Source organism: Mus musculus, chromosome 5, assembly GCF_000001635.26.
Source record: "Mus musculus strain C57BL/6J chromosome 5, GRCm38.p6 C57BL/6J".
Classification (NCBI taxonomy): Eukaryota; Metazoa; Chordata; class Mammalia; order Rodentia; family Muridae; genus Mus; species Mus musculus.
In genome coordinates, this window is record NC_000071.6 from 8,162,501 (window position 1) to 8,187,710 (window position 25,210).

The following is a 25,210-nucleotide window of genomic DNA, read 5'->3' on the forward strand; positions in this document are numbered from 1 at the left end:
GCAGGCATGGGCCCTTATGCTTGGTTATCCCTTGATTTCCAATAATGATCCCAGCCACTGCGTTATAATACTCTTTACAATAGTGAGGCAGAAGGCAGAGATTACTAGGATGGGATTATTAGAGTAATCCAAGATAAAGAAGATGGTGGTAAAAACAGAAGTGGTGAGAACTGGCCAAATTCTATCGGGTCATGGAATGTGTGTGTGTGTGTGTGTGTGTGTGTGTGTGTGTGTGTGTGTCTGTGTGTGTGTGTGTTTGTCTATGTCTGTCTGTGTGGGTATGTGTCTATGTGTGTGTCACTGTCTGTATGTTGGTCTATGTATCTATGTGTCTGTGTCTATGTGTATGTACTTGTATGGTATGTGTGCATTTCTTTTAGCTGTTGAGGATTCAATTCAGGACTTTACAGGCTAAGTACATGTTATATCTCTGAGCCACATGCCCTGCCTAGGTAGTTTTTGAAAGGAGAAACAATAGGGTTTGTTGAGATGCTTGATGCAGACTTTGCCAGTAAGATATCAACAAGGACTCCAAGGTTTTACCTGAGCACTGTAAAGACAGCATTGACATTAAAATAATAATAATAATAATAATAATAATAATAATAATAAATAACAGCAGCTTCAGAAGAAGCAGTGGGTAGCCCCAACAGGCAGAGGCCAGGAAGGAGGGCACAAATCAAGAGCAGCTTGCGACCTCTTACTATCTGCTCTTTAGAAGTCCTATAAAGGGAGTTCCTTAGTGTTGTTTTATTGCTATGAAGAGACACCATGACCAAGGCAACATATAGAAGAAAGCATTTAATCAGCCGCTGGCTTACAGCTTCAGAGAGTGACTCCATGATCATCAAGGCAGAAAGCATAGCAACAGGCAGGCATGTTGTTAGAGAAGTAGCTGAGAGCTAAATCCCGATTCTCCAGCAGCAGGCAGGAGAGAGTAAGACCGGGCCTGGCATGCGCTTTTGAAACCTCAAAGCCCACCCAAGTGACACATCTCTTTCAACAAGGTGACAGCTAATCCTCCCCTAACAGTTGTTCTACCAACTAGGAGCAAAGCATACAAATACATGAGCCTATGGAGGGAGGGCATTCTCATACCAACCACCACAGGGGCATTTGAAGTACATACGGTTTCATCTCCCATTCAGAGAGCTCCTGACACCACTGTGATTAGAAAATAGTGTTTCTATTAAAACCAGGTGCCTCGTGGCGCTACAGATACTGGTCTCATTCAGGTACCTAAGGGTACAGAACTGTGATCCTTACATTAATTTTTCAGTTTGGGGTAAAAATGCTCACATCATAGCCAAGCAATTAGACATAGGATATTGTTTGTCTCTCATTAATGATGTTATAAAATCTCTTCATTTCTCTAAACTATTTTCACAATGGTTTCCAGGTCTGACTTCATTTAAATTCCTACGTTTCTGCTAGGACAGCTTCCACAAGTTTTAAATTCTCAGATATCAACTAGATTAGCCATGCTCATGTCTGCTCAGCTTTCAAACGTGGATGTACTTTCTGCATTTGGAGGACACTGAATTGGGAATTTAAAAATGAACAGATGCAGTCAGGAAGAATACACCACTATATCTGACATATGTATATGAGTATGTGTATATATATCCATAATACAGGGGACACCTCTCCTTACAGACCAAATATGACAAACACTATTCTCTCTAGCCCTGCTAAGAACTAGCCAGATCCATCCACAACATTACATAACCATTAACCTTTGTCAAAGTTCACATGGCAATTAGATTGTTTCATTTACAGTGTTACTACCTGTCATAGTTTTTGTGAGCTTGGCATAAAACAAGACCTACTCAGAAAGTGGGGATCTTCTTTGAACTATGTTTATTAGATTGGCCTGGAGACGTGCCTATGGGGCATTTTCTTGAATAGTGATTGACATGGGGCGGCCCAGCTTACTGTAGACAGTACCACCCATGAGCAGACAGGGCTAGGTTGAATAAGAAAGCAGGCTTAGCAAGCTGGGAGATCTACCCAGAAAAGAGTGCTCCTCCGTAGTTCTGGTTCCTGCCTTGAGTCCCTGCTCTTACTTTCCTTTATGATGGGTGGATGGACTACAGTCTTTAGGCTGAAACAAACCCTTTCTTCCTCAAGATGCTCTTGGTCAGTGTTTCTTCAGAGCAGCAGTAAGCAAACTAGAATACTGTTGCATGGGAAAATCAGGGTTTTCCCCATTGGATTTTGACATTGTACTGTAAGAAAGCATCATGAAGTGGAATAAAATTCTGAAATTACTTATACTTAGAAAATTCTGACTCATCATAACATGCTGTTACTAACATCATCATCCAGCTATTTCATTTGCTTTGAAGTTCGATGCCTTTATATAAAGCAAAAATTGAACTTATGGTAAGCCTACAACAATTAGACCATGTAGCTAGAACCACGTCATTATGAAACAGTTGAGCTACACAGAAAGCTGAATAAGAGGAAAGGAAACAGCAGTCGTTCTTACAGATTTCCACCAGAGGGCAATAAACTTATGTTTGATTTCATCTTTTTTTTTTTTTTTTTTAGATTCCCATAGTCAAAAGATTTTGTCATTACATCAAATATATGGATCAAATTACTGCCTATTCATCCTTTGAATTTGTACAGAAGAACTTCGTAGACTCTATGAAGAAGGCTTATTAAGCTAATTTTCCCATTTTTTGTTCTTCAACTAAATGCAGTAAATCAGAAACATGAAAAAAAAAAAAACCCAGTCTATACTTGGTCATTTATAAAGGATGAATTATGCATGAAGCAACGAAGCTTTTACCTAACTGGTATAACTTGGAGAGCCATCTCTTTTAATGCTCAGCAATGCACCTCCAAAGCACTACTAGAAGCAACTGTGTTCAGAAATAAAATCATGATGATAATAGTTCTTCAACAACAAAAAGTACCAGATATGTTTATACCATCCAAGAAAGCCCAAGCACTGTGCTACATAATTCTATCAGTACTTATCGATACATCATGAATTTTTTACTTATTTCATTTAGCTTACTTTTAAGTGAAAGATATAAAACAGAGTTAAAGCAACTGAGGCAGGATCCTGACAGGTGTTGTTCTTGCTTTCCTTAAATGACAGTGGCAGGGTAGAACCCAGCTGTTGTTCTTATATTTCCATGCCCAGGAGAGCCCATGAAAGGGGTTCACACCATCCTCCTGGTTCTCACAGCACCCTATCCACTGGGAAACAGAGAAGCACACTGAAAAGCAGTGAGCATGATGCTCACACTGGGATTTGCCTGAAATTCTAAGGGTGAAAGAGAGATGGAGAAAGGGTTCTTGTTTTTATATCACTCTTCTGTCCAGTGCCTATTTGGTGCCATAAATGTGAGCAAGGTCAAAAACATTCTCCCTAGCTGTCAACTATGCTGTGTAGAGATTAGCTACACCAGTTTTCTGGTAAGAAATTCAAGGCCCTCCTACAATAAGCAAGGGTGCCATAACTGTAATAATCTTTACTCAAGTGACAAAGGTAAAGTAAATACCCACTGAATTTCTCATGAGAAGCATGGGGAAACTTTGCACTATACAGGCACACAGCCTCCCTCCTCTGCTCATTTTCTTAGCCTGGTGGTCTCTCTGTCTACCTGTCTAACATACCTCTTCCCAGAGACTGACCAGAAGTGTCTGTTACTTGGGCCACTAGCCAGACTCTCCAGCCTATCTCATTCCATCGCCACTGCAGATTTAAGATCTAACACACACTGGAAAGTTCTCTCAAAGTCTGCCACAGGGTCCATTCTACCTGTGACAGGTAGCACACCTGTGGAGCCCTCACGCTCCACCTGTCCTTCAGTGACAATCCTCAGCTTCTATTTTGCACCAGTATAACTTTTTTCCTTTCTCAATGAAGACAAATATCCTTATCCTAGTGCACAAAATGAACCCAGGCTACATCTGCCCTGTCCACCACACTGAGGTCTCAGGACTCACACACGCTGAAATTGCTTTAACATTCCTAGTGCCTAGTCCACAGCAGAGTCCCTCCCAGTGACAGGTTATTACATGAAAGGGGCTACATTTCTAACTCACTACAAAAACTATCTACCTACAAAACTTAAAAGTAATTAAGTCTTAGCTTACTTGTGTGCAAAATAAAATTAAGACAAAAAAAAAACAAAAACAAAAAAAAAAAACAAAAACAAAAAAAAACAAAAGTATCAAGCCAGAAGGAATTGATTTAGTCTAAATAGAATGCTTTGGGGTGGATTTTATTGGATCTCAAGAGGCCATAAAACAAGGAGAAATGGCCTAAGGGCACCACCATCATGGACAGGATAGAGTGAGGTTCATGGAGATGTTCACCATCCACAAATACATTCTGTGACGTGAAAGCTGTGAGTAGGGAAACTCAGAAGGACAAACTTGTTCTACAGAGCTTTCAGAAAGTGTAAGTGTGTCCTCCCTTGGCTGCTATGAGTTCTGTGGGTTTGTAGAGTTTGTGGTTTCTGAGGTCGTCTCCAGCCTGCTTTTTGTTCAAAGAGCCATGGATTTTCATCTACTAGAATTTCCATTGTTCCGTGAAAATATAAAGAGTTAAATCAAGGAAAAGTGGGGTGTTGAATTGGTTATGGGGGGTGCTAATCAGCCCCAGGAACAGAAAACAAAGGTACCCAAGCCTCTACTGTCTGAATCTAGATGAAACTAGAAAAAAATGACTCAAGTATCATTCTATGGCAGCATACTTTCAAAGCCTCCAGAGTCTGAAACGCTAAGATGCTTTTACTAGTACATTAAACATAAAGAAAAGCTGTTGAAATAGCAAATGTATAAATAATTTATGTGGCACTTACTGGAGTCCATGGCATGTTGATAGGGCAACAAATGAGACAGGGTTTCCTCGAATCTGGCCCTGGTAATAACAGTGTTCTCCTCCCTGGAAAGAGAAAGAGAGGGATGAGTGTGGCCAGCCAGGGACACTTGGACATGTTCTTTCTACAGAAGAGATCTCACACTCCACCTCCATATGGAATGCTTTGCACAGCATTTTATCACCCAGATTAGCTCTATCCGGTCAATTCCAACAGAATTCTTCATAAATGTGCCTATCAAGGAGACGCCAAAGCATAAGGCACAGGAATAAAGATGGACTTAACTTTGATTTTATGCAGGTACTACCAGAGGAGCGAAGAACCCAACGCTGAGATAAGTGAGTAGCCCTTGCACCAGGATAGGTTTAATAATCTATCTCCCAGTTCTGAGTGATAAAATTCTGAGCAACACTCAACTGGCAATTTAACATTCAGCTGAGCAGAAAGAACCTGGAAGTATCTGGTAGTCATTAGGATGCAGAGAAATATCCCGTTTACTGGTGTTCTTGTTTAAGTGTATCTATCCAGTTCTTTCTTAAACTGGGAGTTGCTTTCCTGGTAAGCAGACTTGGGGTAAAGTTTAAAACAGTTAGGTTTCTTCTGCAACTGGTCATATCAGCTGGATTCAACTAAGAAGCTCATCTGGCCTCCTATGGTGTTTTTTGTTTAAATATTGGATGCTTGAGAGCATGATCCAGAGACCTCAGCAGTAGGGAGAGGTTTAGAGCTTCTTAGAAGTATAGGTCTCACTGAAACTTATAGAGGAGAAAGTAGGGAAAACCCTCAAAGATATGGGTACAGGGGAAAAATTCCTGAATAGAACAGCAATGGCTTGGGCTGTAAGATTGACAATCAACAAATGGGACCTCATAAAATTGCAAAGCTTCTGCAAGGCGAAAGATAGCCTCAATAAGACAAAAAGGCCACCAACAGATTGGGAAAGGATCTTTACCTATCCTAAGTCAGATAGGGGACTAATATCCAATATATATAAAGAACTCAAGAAGGTGGACTCCAGAAAATCAAATAACCCCATTAAAAATGGGGCTCAGAGCTAACCAAAGAATTCTCACCTAAGGAATACCGAATGGCTGAGAAGCACCCGAAAAAATGTTCAACATCCTTAATCATCAGGGAAATGCAAATCAAAACAACCCTGAGATTTCAGCTCACACCAGTCAGAATGGCTAAAATCAAAAATTCAGGTGACAGCAGATGCTGGTGAGGATGTGGAGAAAGAGGAACACTCCTCCATTGTTGGTGGGATTGCAAGCTTGTACAACCACTCTGAAAAACAGTCTGGCAGTTCCTCAGAAAATTGGACATAGTACTACCGGAGGATCCAGCAATACCTCTCCTGGGCATATATCCAGATGTTCCAACCGGTAAGAAGGACACATGCTCCACTATGTTGATAGCAGCCTTATTTATAATAGCCAGAAGCTGGAAAGAACCTAGATGCCCCTCAACAGAGGAATGGATACAGAAAATGTGGTACATTTACACAATGGAGTACTACTCAGCTATTAAAAAGAATGAATTTATGAAATTCCTAGGCAAATGGATGGACCTGGAGGGCATCATCCTGAGTGAGGTAAGCCAATCACAAAAGAACACGCACAATATGTACTCACTGATAGGTGGATATTAGCCCAGAAATTTAGAATACCCAAGATATAAGATACAATTTGCTAAACACAGGAAACTCAAGAAGAACGAAGACCAAAGTGTGGATACTGTGCCCCTTCTTAGAATTGGGAATAAAACACCCATGGAAGGAGTTACAGAGACAAAGTTTGGAGCTGAGACAAAAAGATGGACCATCTAGGAAATTAGTCTGAACAGGTTAGAGGGAGCGCCAGAGAACCGGACAGCTTCTGGGACGGGCAGAAACACAGAGCCACTGAGGCAGCACCCTGTGCAGGCCGCAGACAGCCGGCCACCGTCCGGACCAGAGGACAGGTGTCCGCCTGGCTTGGGAGGCGGCCTCAGCCTCAGCAGCAGCGGTCACCATCTTGGTTCCTGAGCTCAGCGGAACTTAGGAAATTAGTCTGAACAGGTTAGAGGGTGCGCCAGAGAACCGGACAGCTTCTGGGATGGGCAGAAGCACAGAGCCGCTGAGGCAGCACCCTTGGCGGGCCGCAGACAGCCGGCCACCGTCCGGACCAGAGGACAGGTGTCCGCCTGGCTTGGGAGGCGGCCTCAGCCTCAGGAGCAGCGGTCGCCATCTTGGTTCCAGGACTCCCTGGAACTTAGGAATTTAGTCTGCACAGGAGGAGGTGCAAAAACAAGATATCTGCGCACCTTCCCTGTAAGACAGCTTACCAGCAGAGAGTGCTCTGAGCACTGAAACTCAGAGGAGAGAATCTGTCTCCCAGGTCTGCTGAGAGACGGTAACAGAATCACCAGAAGAACAATCTCTAAACAGAGTCAACTATAACTACTAACTCCAGAGATTACCAGATGGCGAAAGGTAAACGTAGGAATCCTACTAATAGGAACCAAGACCACTCACCATCATCAGAACCCAGCACTCCCACTTCGCCCAGTCCAGGGCACCCCAACACACCCGAAAACCTAGACCTAGATTTAAAAGCATATCTCATGATGATGGTAGAGTACATCAAGAAGGACTTTAATAAATCACTTAAAGAAATACAGGAGAACACTGCTAAAGAGTTACAAGTCCTTAAAGAAAAACAGGAAACCACAATCAAACAGGTAGAAGTCCTTACAGAAAAAGAGGAAAAAACATACAAACAGGTGATGGAAATGAACAAAACGATACTAGACCTAAAAAGGGAAGTAGAAACAATAAAGAAAACTCAAAGTGAGGCAACACTGGAGATAGAAACCCTAGGAAAGAAATCTGGAACCATAGATTTGAGCATCAGCAACAGAATACAAGAGATGGAAGAGAGAATCTCAGGTGCAGAAGATTCCATAGAGAACATCGGCAAAACAATCAAAGAAAATGGAAAATGCAAAAAGATCCTAACTCAAAATATCCAGGAAATCCAGGACACAATGAAAAGACCAAACCTACGGATAATAGGAGTGGATGAGAATGAAGATTTTCAACTCAAAGGACCAGCAAACATCTTCAACAAAATTATTGAAGAAAACTTCCCAAATATAAAGAAAGAGATACCTATGAACATACAAGAAGCCTACAGAACTCCAAATAGACTGGACCAGAAAAGAAATTCCTCCCGACACATAATAATCAGAACAACAAATGCACTAAATAAAGATAGAATACTAAAAGCAGTAAGGGAAAAAGGTCAAGTAACATACAAAGGCAAGCCTATCAGAATTACACCAGATTTTTCACCAGAGACCATGAAAGCAGGAAGAGCCTGGACAGATGTTATACAGACACTAAGAGAACACAAATTCCAGCCCAGGCTACTATACCCAGCCCAACTCTCAATTACCATAGATGGAGAAACCAAAGTATTCCACGACAAAACCAAATTCACACATTATCTCTCCACGAATCCAGCCCTTCAAAGGTTAATAACAGAAAAAAAACAATACAATAACGGGAACAATGCCCTAGAAAAAACAAGAAGGTAATCCCTCAACAAACCTAAAAGAAGACAGCCACAAGAACAGAATGCCAACTTTAACAACAAAAATAACAGGAAGCAACAATTACTTTTCCTTAATATCTCTTAACATCAATGGTCTCAACTCCCCAATAAAAAGACATAGACTAACAAACTGGCTACACAAACAAGACCCAACATTTTGCTGTTTACAGGAGACACATCTCAGAGAAAAAGATAGACACTACCTCAGAATAAAAGGCTGGAAAACAATTTTCCAAGCAAATGGTATGAAGAAACAAGCTGGATTAGCCATCCTAATATCTGATAAGATTGACTTCCAACCCAAAGTCATCAAAAAAGACAAGGAGGGGCACTTCGTTCTCATCAAAGGTAAAATCCACCAAGAGGAACTCTCAATTCTGAATATCTATGCTCCAAATACAAGGGCAGCCACATTCATTAAAGAAACTTTAGTAAAGCTCAAAGCACACATTGCACCTCACACAATAATAGTGGGAGACTTCAACACACCACTTTCACCAATGGACAGATCATGGAAACAGAAACTAAACAGGGACACACTGAAACTAACAGAAGTGATGAAACAAATGGATCTGACAGATATCTACAGAACATTTTATCCTAAAACAAAAGGATATACCTTCTTCTCAGCACCTCATGGTACCTTCTCCAAAATTGACCACATAGTAGGTCACAAAACAGGCCTCAACAGATTCAAAAATATTGAAATTGTCCCATGTATCCTATCAGATCACCATGCACTAAGGCTGATCTTCAATAACAAAAAAAAATAACAGAAAGCCAACACCCACGTGGAAACTGAACAACACTCTTCTCAATGATACCTTGGTCAAGGAAGGAATAAAGAAAGAAATTAAAGACTTTTTAGAGTTTAATGAAAATGAAGCCACAACGTACCCAAACCTTTGGGACACAATGAAAGCATTTCTAAGAGGGAAACTCATAGCTCTGAGTGCCTCCATGAAGAAACGGGAGAGAGCACATACTAGCAGCTTGACAACACATCTAAAAGCTCTAGAAAAAAAGGAAGCAAATTCACCCAAGAGGAGTAGACTGCAGGAAATAATCAAACTCAGGGGTGAAATCAACCAAGTGGAAACAAGAAGAACTATTCAAAGAATTAACCAAACGAGGAGTTGGTTCTTTGAGAAAATCAACAAGATAGATAAACCCTTAGCTAGACTCACTAAAGGGCACAGGGACAAAATCCTAATTAACAAAATCAGAAATGAAAAGGGAGACATAACAACAGATCCTGAAGAAATCCAAAACACCATCAGATCCTTCTACAAAAGGCTATACTCAACAAAACTGGAAAACCTGGACGAAATGGACAAATTTCTGGACAGATACCAGGTACCAAAGTTGAATCAGGATCAAGTTGACCATCTAAACAGTCCCATATCCCCTAAAGAAATAGAAGCAGTTATAAATAGTCTCCCAGCCAAAAAAAGCCCAGGACCAGACGGGATTAGTGCAGAGTTCTATCAGACCTTCAAAGAAGATCTAATTCCAGTTCTGCACAAACTTTTTCACAAGATAGAAGTAGAAAGTACTCTACCCAACTCATTCTATGAAGCCACTATTACTCTGATACCTAAACCACAGAAAGATCCAACAAAGATAGAGAACTTCAGACCAATTTCTCTTATGAATATCGATGCAAAAATCCTCAATAAAATTCTCGCTAACCGAATCCAAGAACACATTAAAGTAATCATCCATCCTGACCAAGTAGGTTTTATTCCAGGGATGCAGGGATGGTTTAATATACGAAAATCCATCAATGTAATCCACTATATAAACAAACTCAAAGACAAAAACCACATGATCATCTCGTTAGATGCAGAAAAAGCATTTGACAAGATCCAACACCCATTCATGATAAAAGTTCTGGAAAGATCAGGAATTCAAGGCCCATACCTAAACATGATAAAAGCAATCTACAGCAAACCAGGAGCCAACATCAAAGTAAATGGAGAGAAGCTGGAAGCAATCCCACTAAAATCAGGGACTAGACAAGGCTGCCCACTTTCTCCCTACCTTTTCAACATAGTACTTGAAGTATTAGCCAGAGCAATTCGACAACAAAAGGAGATCAAGGGGATACAAATTGGAAAGGAGGAAGTCAAAATATCACTTTTTGCAGATGATATGATAGTATATATAAGTGACCCTAAAAATTCCACCAGAGAACTCCTAAACCTGATAAACAGCTTCGGTGAAGTAGCTGGATATAAAATTAACTCAAACAAGTCAATGGCCTTTCTCTACACAAAGAATAAACAGGCTGAGAAAGAAATTAGGCAAACAACACCCTTCTCAATAGTCACAAATAATATAAAATATCTCGGAGTTACTCTAACTAAGGAAGTGAAAGATCTGTATGATAAAAACTTCAAGTCTCTGAAGAAAGAAATTAAAGAAGATCTCAGAAGATGGAAAGATCTCCCATGCTCATGGATTGGCAGGATCAACATTGTAAAAATGGCTATCTTGCCAAAACCAATCTACAGATTCAATGCAATCCCCATCAAAATTCCAACTCAATTCTTCAACGAATTAGAAGGAGCAATTTGCAAATTCGTCTGGAATAACAAAAAACCTAGGATAGCAAAAACTCTTCTCAAGGATAAAAGAACCTCTGGTGGAATCACCATGCCTGACCTAAAGCTTTACTACAGAGCAATCGTGGTAAAAACTGCATGGTACTGGTATAGAGACAGACAAGTAGACCAATAGAATAGAATTGAAGACCCAGAAATGAACCCACACACCTATGGTCACTTGATCTTCGACAAGGGAGCTAAAACCATCCAGTGGAAGAAAGACAGCATTTTCAACAATTGGTGCTGGCACAACTGGTTGTTATCATGTAGAAGAATGCGAATCGATCCATACTTATCTCCTTGTACTAAGGTCAAATCTAAATGGATCAAAGAACTTCACATAAAACCAGAGACACTGAAACTTATAGAGGAGAAAGTGGGGAAAAGCCTTGAAGATATGGGCACAGGGGAAAAATTCCTGAACAGAACAGCAATGGCTTGTGCTGTAAGATCGAGAATTGACAAATGGGACCTAATGAAACTCCAAAGTTTCTGCAAGGCAAAAGACACCGTCAATAAGACAAAGAGACCACCAACAGATTGGGAAAGGATCTTTACCTATCCTAAATCAGATAGGGGACTAATATCCAACATATATAAAGAACTCAAGAAGGTGGACTTCAGAAAATCAAATAACCCCATTAAAAAATGGGGCTCAGAACTGAACAATGAATTCTCACCTGAGGAATACCGAATGGCAGAGAAGCACCTGAAAAAATGTTCAACATCCTTAATCATCAGGGAAATGCAAATCAAAACAACCCTGAGATTCCACCTCATACCAGTCAGAATGGCTAAGATCAAAAATCCAGGTGACAGCAGATGCTGGCGTGGATGTGGAGAAAGAGGAACACTCCTCCATTGTTGGTGGGATTGCAGGCTTGTACAACCACTCTGGAAATCCGTCTGGCGGTTCCTCAGAAAATTGGACATAGTACTACCGGAGGATCCAGCAATACCTCTCCTGGGCATATATCCAGAAGATGCCCCAAATGGTAAGAAGGACACATGCTCCACTATGTTCATAGCAGCCTTATTTATAATAGCCAGAAGCTGGAAAGAACCCAGATGCCCCTCAACAGAGGAATGGATACAGAAAATGTGGTACATCTACACAATGGAGAACTACTCAGCTATTAAAAAGAATGAATTTATGAAATTCCTAGCCAAATGGATGGACCTGGAGGGCATCATCCTGAGTGAGGTAACACATTCACAAAGGAACTCACACAATATGTACTCACTGATAAGTGGAGATTAGCCCAAAACCTAGGATACCCAAGATATAAGATACAATTTCCTAAACACATGAAACTCAAGAAAAATGAAGACTGAAGTGTGGACACTATGCCCCTCCTTAGAAATGGGAACAAAACACCCTTGGAAGGAGTTACAGAGACAAAGTTTGGAGCTGAGATGAAAGGATGGACCATGTAGAGACTGCCTTATCCAGGGATCCACCCCATAATCAGCATCCAAACACTGACACCATTGCATACACTAGCAAGATTTTATCGAAAGGACCCAGATGTAGCTGTCTCTTGTGAGACTATGCCGGGGCCTAGCAAACACAGAAGAGGATGCCCACAGTCAGCTAATGGATGGATCACAGGGCTCCCAATGGAGGAGCTAGAGAAAGTACCCAAGGAGCTAAAGGGATCTGCAACCCTATAGGTGGATCAACATTATGAACTAACCAGTACCCCGGAGCTCTTGACTCTAGCTGCATATGTATCAAAAGATGGCCTAGTCGGCCATCACTGGAAAGAGATGCCCACTGGACACACAAACTTTATATGCCCCAGAACAGGGGAATGCCAGGGCCAAAAAGGGGGAGTGGGTGGGTAGGGGAGTGGGGGTGGGTGGGTATGGGGGACTTTTGGTATAGCATTGGAAATGTAAATGAGCTAAATACCTAATAAAAAATGGAAAGAAAAAAAAAAAGATGGACCATCTAGAAACTTCCATATCCGGGGATCCATCCCATAATCAGCTTCCAAACACTGACACCATTGCATACACTAGCAAGATTTTGCTGAAAGGACCCAGATATGGCTGTCTCTTGTGACACTATGCCGGGGCCTGGCAAACACAGAAGTGGATGCTCACAGTCAGCTATTGGATGGATCACAGGGCCCCCAATGGAGGAGCTAGAGAAAGTACTCAAGGAGCTGAAGGGATCTGCAATCCTATAGGTGGAACAACAATATGAACTAACCAATTACCTCCCACCCCCGTGACTCGTGTCTCTAGCTGCATATGAATCAGAAGATGGCCTAGTCAGCCATCAATGGAAAGAGGCCCATTGGTTGTGCAAACTTTATATGCCTCAGTACAGGGGAACGCCAGGGCCAAGAAGTGGGAGTGGGTGGGTAGGGGAGTGGGTGGGGGAGCGTGTGGGGGGCTTTTGGGATAGCATTGGAAATGTAAATGAAATAAATACCCAATAAAAAATATGAAAAAAAAAAAAGAACTCCAGGTCTCTTGCCCCAGCAGACTCACCAACCACATCAGATTCTGCATTTTAACACAGACTCTAATGTTTTATGTGCATATAAGTGTGAAATGCTCTGCTCTAAATCACTTCTCCCATCCTCCCACTAATTTATTCAGCATCAGAGAGCCTCTCATTAAATTAATATTCTATGATTTTTAAAAAGAGTGAAACAGGAAAGAGTGATGGAATAAGTAATTGAAGCAGAAACGTCACCCACTTTAGTCTTCCTTAAAAACTAACCCTACTTACAATACCCAGCGCTTGACAAGTAAAGAGGGAAGAATGAGAAGATGCAGGAGACAGCAGGACCCCTATGCTCATGAGATAGATACTCCCACAGTAGCAAGGAGCACTGAGTCACCTTATTTACCAAACAGAGATGATTATCTTGTTGGGTGTTGTGAGAGTAACTGAGCTAATACACACAAAGAGTTTAGAATATGTTTTGCCATGATAAGCACTCAGTGTATGCTGTCATGACTGTTACTGTTTCCTATTGATTTACACACATAATTATATTAAATTCTACTATCAATTTTAAAAGAAACATGACAACCTATATACTATCTAGAAGACTATAACTTATTCTTTTCGAGATTATAATTACATAGTTTTTCTATCCCCTTTCCTGCTTCCAAACTTTCCATATATCCTCCTTGCTCTATTTCAAAGCTCTGGCCTCGTTTTTTGTTTGTTTGTTTGTTTGTTTTTATTGCTTTTACAGACATATGTGTATCTGTAGATACATAAATATTCCTAAATATTGCTTTCTTAGTCTGTATAATATTACTTGTATCTATATTTTCAAGGCTGACCACTTAGTATTGGAAAGTCAATTGGTGCTATCCAGTTGCACTTCTCCGGGGAAGACTATTTCTCCTACTTTCAGCATTCCTTGGTTGCCCATAATTCTTTGTATAGGATTGAGGCCTTGTGGGCTTATCCCTGCTGACTTGGATGTGTCTACTTCTGTTACCCTTGTTCAGCTCATGGTTAGGCATTCGTGTTGGTGAGTCTGTATGGGTTTAGCTTCTAATACTACTGTAAAAAACAATCTGACAGAAAACCCTGATCCTCTGGCTCTTCAAAACCTTTCCGCGGTGTACCCCGAGCCTTGGGTGCAGGAGTGTTTTGTATCCATGGGGACTTGGCTCCAGAACTATGCATTCTGAGAGGCTATATCTTCTAAGACTCAAGGCTGCCTACCCTTGAATATGCCAATTAGAGATGCAAACTTTGGATGAAAACAAATGCTGTATTCTTTTTCTAACACTACTTAGGAGTTGGAGCTAGAGCTTGTGATTTAGGTACTCAAGTCTAAGCTTTCTCCTTAGAGAAAGCTTATCCTGCCTGTGGGAACCTAGCAAGCTGGGTGGAGACATTTCAGGAGCTCTGGATCAGAGTCTCCACTGGATAAAAACAGGTTGGCCATTGCTTGCCAGTGACTGGCCGGCCAGGCACCACAGGGCAGAGTGTTGTCGGTGCCTGGAAGTTGTGCAGAAACTTGTTGGTTCTTTTTAAAATATTTCCTGCAACCAGAGTCTATAACCATTAAAGCATAAAGGTTTGGGGGCCTATATTATCATTGTTCCTATTACTGTTTCTATTACCTTTAAAGTGGAGACAGTTCTTGTTGTGGTTTGAATTTAAAAAAAAAAAACCCTATAGACACTTGTATCAGAACTCATGATCTCTAGCTGGTAATACTGTGAAGGGAAGCTGGAATCTAGCGTTAGAAGGTGGGCTCCTAGCTCTAGGAAGGAGTTTTCTGACCTGGCATTGGATATGGGGTGACCAGCAGTACTGTGTGAACATCCACATGCTATATCACACTATATCATGCTTTCCCTGTTCCCTCAAAGTGTGAGCCAAAATGAACCATTCTGTTGCTTCTGCTTGGGCACTTGGTAGCAGTGACTGCAGAGTAGCTAATAGAGTCTTCTGGGACAGGAGTGTGGCCATCCCTCATTGGTCCATGTTTTGCTCTGACCTCACAAAGAACCTCTGTAATAAGTGACACACACCTGCCCATAAAATGTACTGCCCAGGGTGGTTTTTGTCCTTTTGGTGTGGAGAGTGGTTTGGTGGTGGTTTGGGAGACGTGGACTGTGGTGATAATTTTGAACTTGCTTTGGATTTGGATACGTTTTTGGACTCGGATTTTGGCAAACGTTTTTGACTTGGACACTGGTTACATTTTTGGACTCGGATTTTGGTGAATGTTTTTGACTTGGACACTGGCTACGTTTTTTGGACTCGGATTTTGGCGAACGTTTTTGACTTGGACACTGGTTACGTTTTTGGACTCGAATTTTGGTGAACATTTTTGACTTGGACACTGGTTACGTTTTTTGGACTCGGATTTTGGTGAACGTTTTTGACTTGGATACTGGTTACGTTTTTGGACTCGGATATTGGTGAACCTATTGCTTGGACTTTGACACGGTGAGCCCTTTTCTCACTTTACTGCTTGAGGTAGTAGTCTGTCCAACCTTATCTGTAAGGGGCCACATCCTTAAAATTGATAGCTCTCCTGACAGCTATCAGTTTTGAAGGGCTCATCAGCTGGGTGTGTGATTTCCTGTCCACCTCCCCTCTTCATGCTGAGATTTTGACTGACTTGAGCCTGAGCAGGTCACAATGCTGTGAGTTCATATGTACAACTCCCTCCTTTACCCAGAAAACACTGCAACTTTTTGCCATCAACTGCCTCTGACTCATACAGTCTTCAGTTTGGATGTTTTCCCTCTTTTTAGTTTTAGTTGGTAGTTTAATGTGTATCTAGAGGATCATCAATTCTTTCTAGATTTTTCCATTTCACCGGAACATTTTTAAGAGATTCCCTAGTGACTGTTTGGATATCTGGATTCCATTTGTATTTATTGTATACTGCATTATCTTCTCTCTAATATTGTTAATGTATATCTTCCTATTTCTATGAGTTATCTTGGTGAAGATTACTTGTTATTGTTATCCTTAGAATAAACAAGTCTTTGTTACCAGAGTGGTGTTGAATATGCTTGGCCCAGGGAGTGGCACTATTAGCAGGTGTCACCTTGTTGGATGAAGTGTGCCACTGTCCAGGTGGGTTTTGAGCTCCTACTCCTAACTTCTAAGGAGAGACAGTCTTCTCTTAACAGTCTTCAGATGAAGATGTAAGACTCTCATCTCCTCCTGCTTCATGCCTGCCAGTATGCTGCCATAGTCTTACATTGGTGATAATGGACTGAACTCCTGAACATGTTTCAAATGCGTATTATCCTTAATAAGAGTTGCCTTGGTCATGGAGGCTATTCACAGCTAAGAATTCCAAACTAAGACAGTGACATTGGTCTTTGTATTATTTTTTGTCTCCATTTCATCAATTCATATTCTGAACTTGATTCTAATTCTTTTGGATTTTGCTTGTTCTAATATTTCTATGACTGTGACATGCATCATTAGCTCATTTGGACAACTTTTGTGTTGGTATTAGCACAGGAATTTAAGGCTATAAATGTTTCTCTTAGACCCACTTTTACTTCCTATTTTTCTTGCATCCCTAGGTGTTGTGGACACTGACCACAAAAAAATTGACCTATCAGCAATGATGAAGAGGTGGCAAGCATGTCAGAACCTCAGGTCCAACACCTTTGGCGAAGTAGCTCTAACGGAGCACTATAAAATATTAACAACCCTTGGCCAAGGGTCATTTGGGGAAGTAAAACTCGCGAGCCATCTCCTGACAAACATAAAGGTGGCCATAAAAATCCTCCCCCAAAGCAGGAGAAACCCCCTTGTGCAATCCGAAATCGAAATCATGAAATCCCTTGACCATCCCCATATTATCAAAGTTTTACACATAATCGACACCACCAGAAACATTTTCATCATTCTGGAGCATGCTGTGGGAGGAGAGCTGCTGAGCAGAATTGAAAAGTTTGGGTATATAGGAGAAAAGGACTGCCACAGGCTGTTTAGCCAGATAGTGTATGCCCTCAAGTACTGTCACGAGAAAGGGATTGTCCACAGGGACTTAAAGCCAGAAAACATCTTATTGGCCCACAGAGGAGATGTAAAGCTTGCTGATTTTGGATTGGGCACCAAGATAATCATGGGCCAGAAGCTGGTCGAGTTCTGTGGAACCCTCCCTTACTGTGCCCCAGAAATGCTGGAAGGTAGAGGGTACGATGGCCGGGCCACTGATGTCTGGAGCTTGGGGGTTGTGCTTTATTTTATGGCCACAGGGCGCCTCCCTTTCGAGGGATATAGCTATGAAGCAACAAAGCAGAAGATCTTTGCAGGAAGGTACCCTAGGAGTTTCAGCCTGTCACCAGAACTTTGGGATGTGATAGACAATTTGCTGACTGTCAACCCTGGAGACAGGCCAACAGTCCATGAGATCACCAGATTCAAGTGGACAAACCATGACAATGAAGCTTCTCCCGCTTCTTTGGGAGAGAACACTGAAAGCCACCCGGACCCCAGTATAATCGTACTCATGGGTGTCCTGGGATACAATCCAGGAGAGATAAGAGAAAGTTTGAGGGAGAAAAAATTCGACATGGTGATGGCTACTTATTTATTGCTACAACAACAACAACAACAACAACAACAACAACAGTTACCACAGGAAAACAAGACAACAAAAAGACCAGATCCAAAGCCTCGTGATAGAATGTTGAAAAACACAGAGCCAACCATAAAAAACCAAACAGCAGTAAGGAGGGCAACTAGTATGCCTACCCATTCCACCTTAAGTTTGCCCAATGAGTGGGAAAGTTTTGAGAAGGGAAAGAGAACTACAATGAGTCACTCTATGCCACCCACATGGAAATGCTTCAAGAAGCACACAACTCCACTCAACAGTATCAGCCCCCAGCTTGTCCAGAAGGCTCAATACATGAGGCCCATATGGGAGACAGAGATCAGTGACACCTCAGAAGAAATGTCTACTGGAGAGTCTTTGGAATATCCAAACCTCATGGGACAGGCTCACTACATGAGGCCCATATGGGAGACAGAGATCAGTTACACCTCAGAAGAAATGTCTACTGGAGAGTCTTTGGAATATCCAAACCTCATGGGACAGGTCCACATTATGACTAGAGCTGCGTCAATGGACATCATGTACACACAAGTTACATCACCTCCATTCTCTAGGAAGGAGGCCAAGGGTGAGGGTCCTGCTATACAACAGAGAGAGTCCAGACCATCCTCTACAAATACACTCCAGGGACACCTCCATGGCAGTTGTCAGACTGCGCCCCAGGCCCCCTTTCAAAGACGGGTCTGGAAGACCATAAGGAACGGATTTCTAAGAGGCCTGCGAACTTTATGTTGCTGCCTGCACCAAAGCAGTGCACCCTGACCAACAACAGAGGCCTGCCTGGCTGTGAGTCAAAAGAGCCATGGAGGTAGCCATGGTACCAGTTAAGTGGAGAGACTACAATACACTTCTACCTCGAAGGTTTTTTGTTTAAAATAATGTCAATTTCATTAAAGAAAAAAGATATTTTTTTACTGTATGTGCATGGAAGTTAACCAGCCAGAGTCAGTTCTGTCTTGACACCCTATCTGTCTTGGGGAATGGATTAACGTCCCCCCACCCTTGGCAGCAAATGCTTGCACTCACTGAACACTTTCCTGGACTAAATGATATGCTTTGAAATAAACAGGTTACAAGAATATAGATTTTAGGGGTTGGTAGTAATGTATCATCACTGATAAATCTAATCCCACAGTATCCTTTGTGAGTAACTTCACCACATGTAGAGGGCAGAGGACAGTGTCTTGAGCCTAGCCAGGGTGTTGGAGGAGGGTGGGTAAAGGGATCAGTGGAGCACTCGGGAAGATTCAGCCTGTCGGCCCATGCCAGCACAGGGTCAGCACAGTGAAGCATACGTCCTGAAAGATTTCTACTAAGATCTCTCTTTCTTATGTCTGTTTGAAGAGCATTTAGAGGCTCCCTGAAAACTGATACCAGAGAGTGAAGAGCAGCCTACTGAGGATGCACACAGATACAGGAGAGGGCCAGGGAGGAATTTCCCATGCTTGGGTGCCAGGGGGTGGGATGGGGGTGGGGGGCGGGGGTGGAACCATGTCTACGTCACAGTATGAAACTAAGGGCAAATTCTTCCTCTGTCTGCAGATTAACAGAGTGTGTCTGGTTTGTGTGATACCCTTGTCAGGTCCTTTGCGACCTGAGGACTGAGCATGGATTGTGGGAGGAAGGTCTGAACTCATGATTGTCCTGACTTTGCCCTCTAGGTTGGTTCACGTTGGCTGGTGATTCCACAGTTTTGCCAGCCAAGCAAAGTACTCCATAGATCTCAGTAACTCTGGAAACAAGGTACCATGACATGCATTCAGGTCATCATCGGGAAACCAAACATCAGAGGAACTTCCAGGCATGTAGAGATCATCAGCTGCCTGTCTCCAGATGTACCCATGAAACATTAGAAGAACAAGTGGACACTGGAAGCACAGTAGGACCCCAGAGTGTCTGATCTGATCTACTTGTGTTTGTGTCCAAGATGACTGGTGCTTACCAGTTTGGAGCCAGAAACATAGCAAGGAGAGTGCAGGGAATATCCATCTTGTACTCATAAAAGAGTTAGAGTGGACATAAACAGTTGAGTCCATTGCTCATGGCACAGCTCATAAAACCATCCTGGCTTGCTAGACAGCTTGCTTCTAACCCACCAGTACTCAGATACCCTCACAACTCACCCTATTTGGACAGACAGGGACACACAAACACACACACACACACAGTGAGAGAGAAAGAAAAAGAGGGGGGAGTGAGAGAAAAAAAGAGGGAGAGAGAGAGAGAGAGCATTCCATTGACATTCTTGCTGCTATTGAAATTGGTTGAAATAGAGAGAATCTGTATTCCAAACAAAGTATTGTCATTTTTTGTGACTCTAGTTGTCTCTCCAAATTTGTTTTGTCTTGTCTACACCCTTATCTGAAACATTAACCAGTTCATCTTCATAGGAGCCATGTGAAGCCAGATCATGTCATGGTGCACACTACCCCAGGGCATCCGACAGCTTAAAAGGTAAAGTCCACCAACTATGTTTTGAGTGGAGTCAGAGTGAAATATGAAGTGTTTAATAGCTGAACCCAGAGCAGGACCTGTTTCCAAGCATGATCATGGATAAGAACCTGTTGTAAGAAAACAAGTAAGACCCTCTGGTCTGACAGCAGGGTTTTCCTTTGGGTAGTTTATGGTCTCCTGCTATCTTCTACCACCTAAGAAAACCTAGGGAATTAAGTCATCAGATTCACACTCCTCCTTATGCCCACATGCTAGTATATGCTGCCTTTCTTGTTTTCAACAGTATCTCACAGGATGGGATAAGAGGTGTCAGCTGGTGTACTGCCCTCTCAGTCACCTAGGCATGGACACCACATCCCAAGTAAAACATCTCAAGAGACAGTGTCATTTGCATGACCCAGACCCCAGATACATACAACACTGACAGGCATTGCACAGTGGAGAGAGGGAATCCCTTTTATTGGCTCCCTTCTAAAGCAGTGGCATCAACCAATACCTACAGAAATGAACCATGAAGATGGCCTTTAAAAAAGGTCCTGGAAGGACTATCCAGAGACTGCCCCACCTATGGATTCATCCCATAGACAACCACCAAACCCAGACACTATTGCATATGTCAGAAAGATTTTCCTTCCAGGACCCTGATATAGCTCTCTCTTATGAGTCTATGCCAATGCCTGGCAAATACAGAAGTGGATGCTCACAGTCATCTATTGGATGGAACACAGGGCCCCTAAGGAAGGAGCTAGAAAACGTACCCAAGGAGCTAAAGGGGTCAGCAACCCTATAGGAGAAACAATATGAACTAACCAGTACCCCTGAAAACTGTGTCTCTAGTTGCATATGTAGCAGAGGATGGCTTAGTCTGCTATCAATAGGAGAAGAGGCCCTTGGTCTTGTGAAGATCATATGCTCCAGTACAGGGGAATGCCAGGTCCAGGAAGTGGGGGTGGGTGGGTTGGGGAGCAGGGCTGGGGGTGGGTACAGGGGGCTTTGGGTATAGCATTTGAAATGTAAATGAAGAAAATATCTAGTAATAATTTTTTTAAAAAGGTCCTGGATACTGAAGGGTGAATGATTTCTGATTTTAGGCATTGTGTGTCCGAGTGAATATCAACCATCGAGGATATCCTGAGATCTCGGTTTAAGATCTGCTTAGGCAGAAGTGTCATATGCTGGAACCTGGACACAAATTGTATGGTTTAAACAACTTGTAATACACAGACTATTTTTTTTATCTGCAGTAAACTTTTTGTGTTTGAACTGTGTGTTACGGTGTCCTATTTTATATCTATATAAACGTCTGGATACTGGAACAAGCTAACATGTCTGTCTTCCAAAAGTACCATTTTTCCAGCGGTGAGAGCACACTGATCTTCATGATGCACTTTGGTCTTCACCCTGTGCATTACATATTTGCCCTCTTCCTCCTACATTCTGCCTAGAATGCATCCTGCAAACATCTCTCCATCATGCTATTGTTTATCAGTAGTGGAGGTTTGTGTTTTAGGCTTCAATTAGGAAATATTGGTCTCTATTTTGTAGATTATTTTCTTAGCCTAATGTCCTTCAAGTCTACTTTTCAATTCTTTCCTTTATTTTTTATGAGACAAAGTCTTGCTATGTAGCCTAGGCTGGCTAACGACTTCTGGTCCTCCTGCTCAGAATCCTTGGTACTTTTGTGACAGGTTGCACCTCCTGGATCTGAAAGCCCAAATACATTCTTCCTCAATAGACATGTGGAGGTAGGGTAGCCACCTTGTTAAAGGACTCGGTTTGGATCAATTCATATGAGTTCTCATTCCCTCTGCAGTTGTCCTATCTCAGTGTCTTCAAAATCTCTTTATAATTGGGTATGGAGATGTTCACCAGGGCCCTGACTTCTGTTCACAAAACAGTGTTTTTTGTAGCCTGAAATCTGGGTAACCCACAGCTTGTATTTCTGCCCAGCCATTCATATCCTGTTGAGATGGCAGAGCTTTCTTCAGGGCAGAAGGGATGCTTTGTGCTGCCATGTGAACTAGAGATGGAGAGACTTCCAAGATGACAGGAGCCCTGGCTTCCTGCATCCAAATCACTGTTGGAAGAAACTCTAAGCAAGCTTGTGTCTCTTCCTAAGGAGGCGCAGCCAGCATGTGCCATCTGGCAGATCCTCTTGGTGTTGTGTGAAATTGTGCACTGTTCTGGATCAGTTCTCTGCACACTGGTTGACTCCAGAGCTTGCCTTTCTCTTCTTTTCTTTCTTTCTTTGTTTCTTTCTTTTTCTTTCTTTCTTTCTCTCTGTCTCTCTCTGTGTCTTTCTTTCCTTTCTTTCTTTCTTTCTTTTCTTTCCTTCCTTCCTTTCTTTCTTTTTTATTAGATATTTCCTTTATTTACATTTCAAATGTTATCCCCTTCCTAGTTTCCCCTCAGAAAATCCCTTATCCCCTCCTCCCTTCCCCTGCTCCCCAACCCACCCACTCCCATTCCTGGTCCTGGCATTCCCCTCTATTGGGGCATAGAGCCTTTGCAGGACCAAGGGACTCTCCTCTCACTGATGACCAACTAGGCCATCCTCTGCTACAAATATAGTGAGAGCCACAAGTTCCACCATATGTTTTCTTTGATTGGTGGTATAGTTCCAAGGAGCTCTGATGGTACTGGTTAGTTCGTATTGATGTTCCTGCTATGGGGTTTCAGTCCCCTTCAGATCCCTGGGTATTTCTCTGGCTCCTTCATTGGGGGACCTTATGCTCCATCCAATGGATGACTGTGAGCATCCACTTCTGTATTTTCCAGGCACTGGCAGAGCCTCGCAGGAGACATGCTTTCACATTTTGAGGAATCTCCACACTAGGTCTTATGATGGTTGTGTAGATGTTTGCTCTGCCAGCACTATGCTAGGGTTGCCATTTCACATGTTCGAAAATTATTTTGTCCTTTGATAATGGCCACACTTCTTTCCTATGGTGACACTTATGACAACTCAATTATCAATGGTTTGCCATGTTTCCTGGAAAAAATGCAGTTCAATTCACAAATGCTAACTTATGCTTCAGCCTTAGTTTGTTTCCCCTACTTTTCTAATATCAATTTTACAGTATCAGATCTTCTTTAAGGTCTTCAGTCTATTTGGAGTTGATTTTTATGCAGGCAGAGACAAAGATCTAGAAACAATCTTGTACATTAAGTGCCCAATTTTCCTTTAACCACCATTTGAGGTTTACATAGAAAAATTCCACGCCAGTCTGGGCTAAGAACTGATATTATATCGGTACATAAATAAATACATAGAATATGTATAAATAGAAAATGCAGCAGATGAATAACTAGGATTCAAATAACTCCCTTTTGCAATCACCTCTTAACTATGGGATCACAAATAATTATGAAGATCTTGAAACAGGAGGTTGTTCAGCTTCTTGGTTTCTAAACTATACTGAAGGTAAATATGAGCTCCATTTAAGAAATAATTTGAGTGTTTTGTACAACATTTGCCTTCTATTAGAGACCTGGGGAAATTAGAAGTCAGCCTATACATGCACTCACTGATAAGTGGATATTAGCCCAGAAACTTAGAATATCCAAGATACAATTTGCAAAACACATGAAACTCAAGAAGAAGGAACACCACAGTGTGGATACTTGCTCCTTCTTAGAATGGGAAACAAAATACCCATGGAAGGAGTTACAGAGACAAAGTTCAGAGCTGAGAAGGAAGGGAGGACCATTCAGAGACTGCCCTACCCGGGGATCCATCCCATATACAACCACCTAATGCAGACACTATTGCATATGACAGCAAGATTTTGCTGAAAGGACACTGATATAGCTATCGCTTGTGAGGTTATGCCAGTGCTTGGCAAATACAGAAGTGGATGCTCACAGTCATCTATTGGATGGAACACAGGGACCCTAATGAAGGAGCTAGAGAAAGTAGCCAAAGAGCTAAAGGGGTCTGCAACCCTATAGGAGGAACAACAATATGAACTAAACAGTATCCCCAGAGCTGTATCTCTAGTTGCATATGCAGCAGAGGATGGCCTAGTCAGCCATCAATGGGAGGAGAGGTCCTTGGTCTTGCAAAGATCATATGCCCCAGTACAGGGGAATGTCAGGGTCATGAAGTAGGAGTGGGTGGGTTGGGGAGCAGGGTGGGGGAGGGTATATGGGGCTTTGGGGATAGCATTTGAAATGTAAATGAAGAAAATATCTAATAAAAAAAGGAAGTCAGCCTATAACCAAAAATAATTGTCTATCACCTTCTGACATTGGAAAAATTAAGAATTTATTTAATTGATACAGTTGTTATCTTTCTATGATTGTGATAACTTAGTCTATCCTCATCACAGAGTTAGGCAATGGCTGATGAGACTCACAGCAGCATCTTTTAATTGACATATATTAAAAGTACACAAGAGATTATCTCTAGATCACACTATAAAGAAATCTACTTGGTTACAATTATTGCTATTAGGGTATGGGTTTTGTCTTCTGAGTCTCATGGCTTGTACTCTCCATCAGATTCCTTTGTGGAATTCTATAGACAGCCAAAGGTGGTGTTATCATAAATGTCGGAGATGCAACTTTCTCAAATGCATGTGAGTAAAAGTAGCCATGGAGGACAGAGGTGATGTATACAT

At 42.0% G+C, this 25,210-nt stretch overlaps 1 protein-coding gene and 1 pseudogene across 19 annotated transcripts in view; one reads left to right on the top strand and one right to left on the bottom strand.

The window, feature by feature from the left end:
* Adam22 (a disintegrin and metallopeptidase domain 22) overlaps positions 1-25,210 on the bottom strand; it is a 295,966-nt gene that overhangs the window by 90,154 nt on the left and 180,602 nt on the right. For all 19 annotated transcript variants that reach the window (XR_376691.4, NM_001310439.1, NM_001098225.2 and 16 more), the window contains exon 5: positions 4,827-4,909. Coding sequence is in view for 18 of the 19 variants with exons in the window: in NM_001310439.1 (NP_001297368.1) it covers positions 4,827-4,909 (83 nt within the window). In the remaining variant the exon portion in view is untranslated. The remainder of the gene's footprint in view (positions 1-4,826; positions 4,910-25,210) is intronic.
* Positions 14,691-21,175, top strand: Gm21759 (annotated as a pseudogene).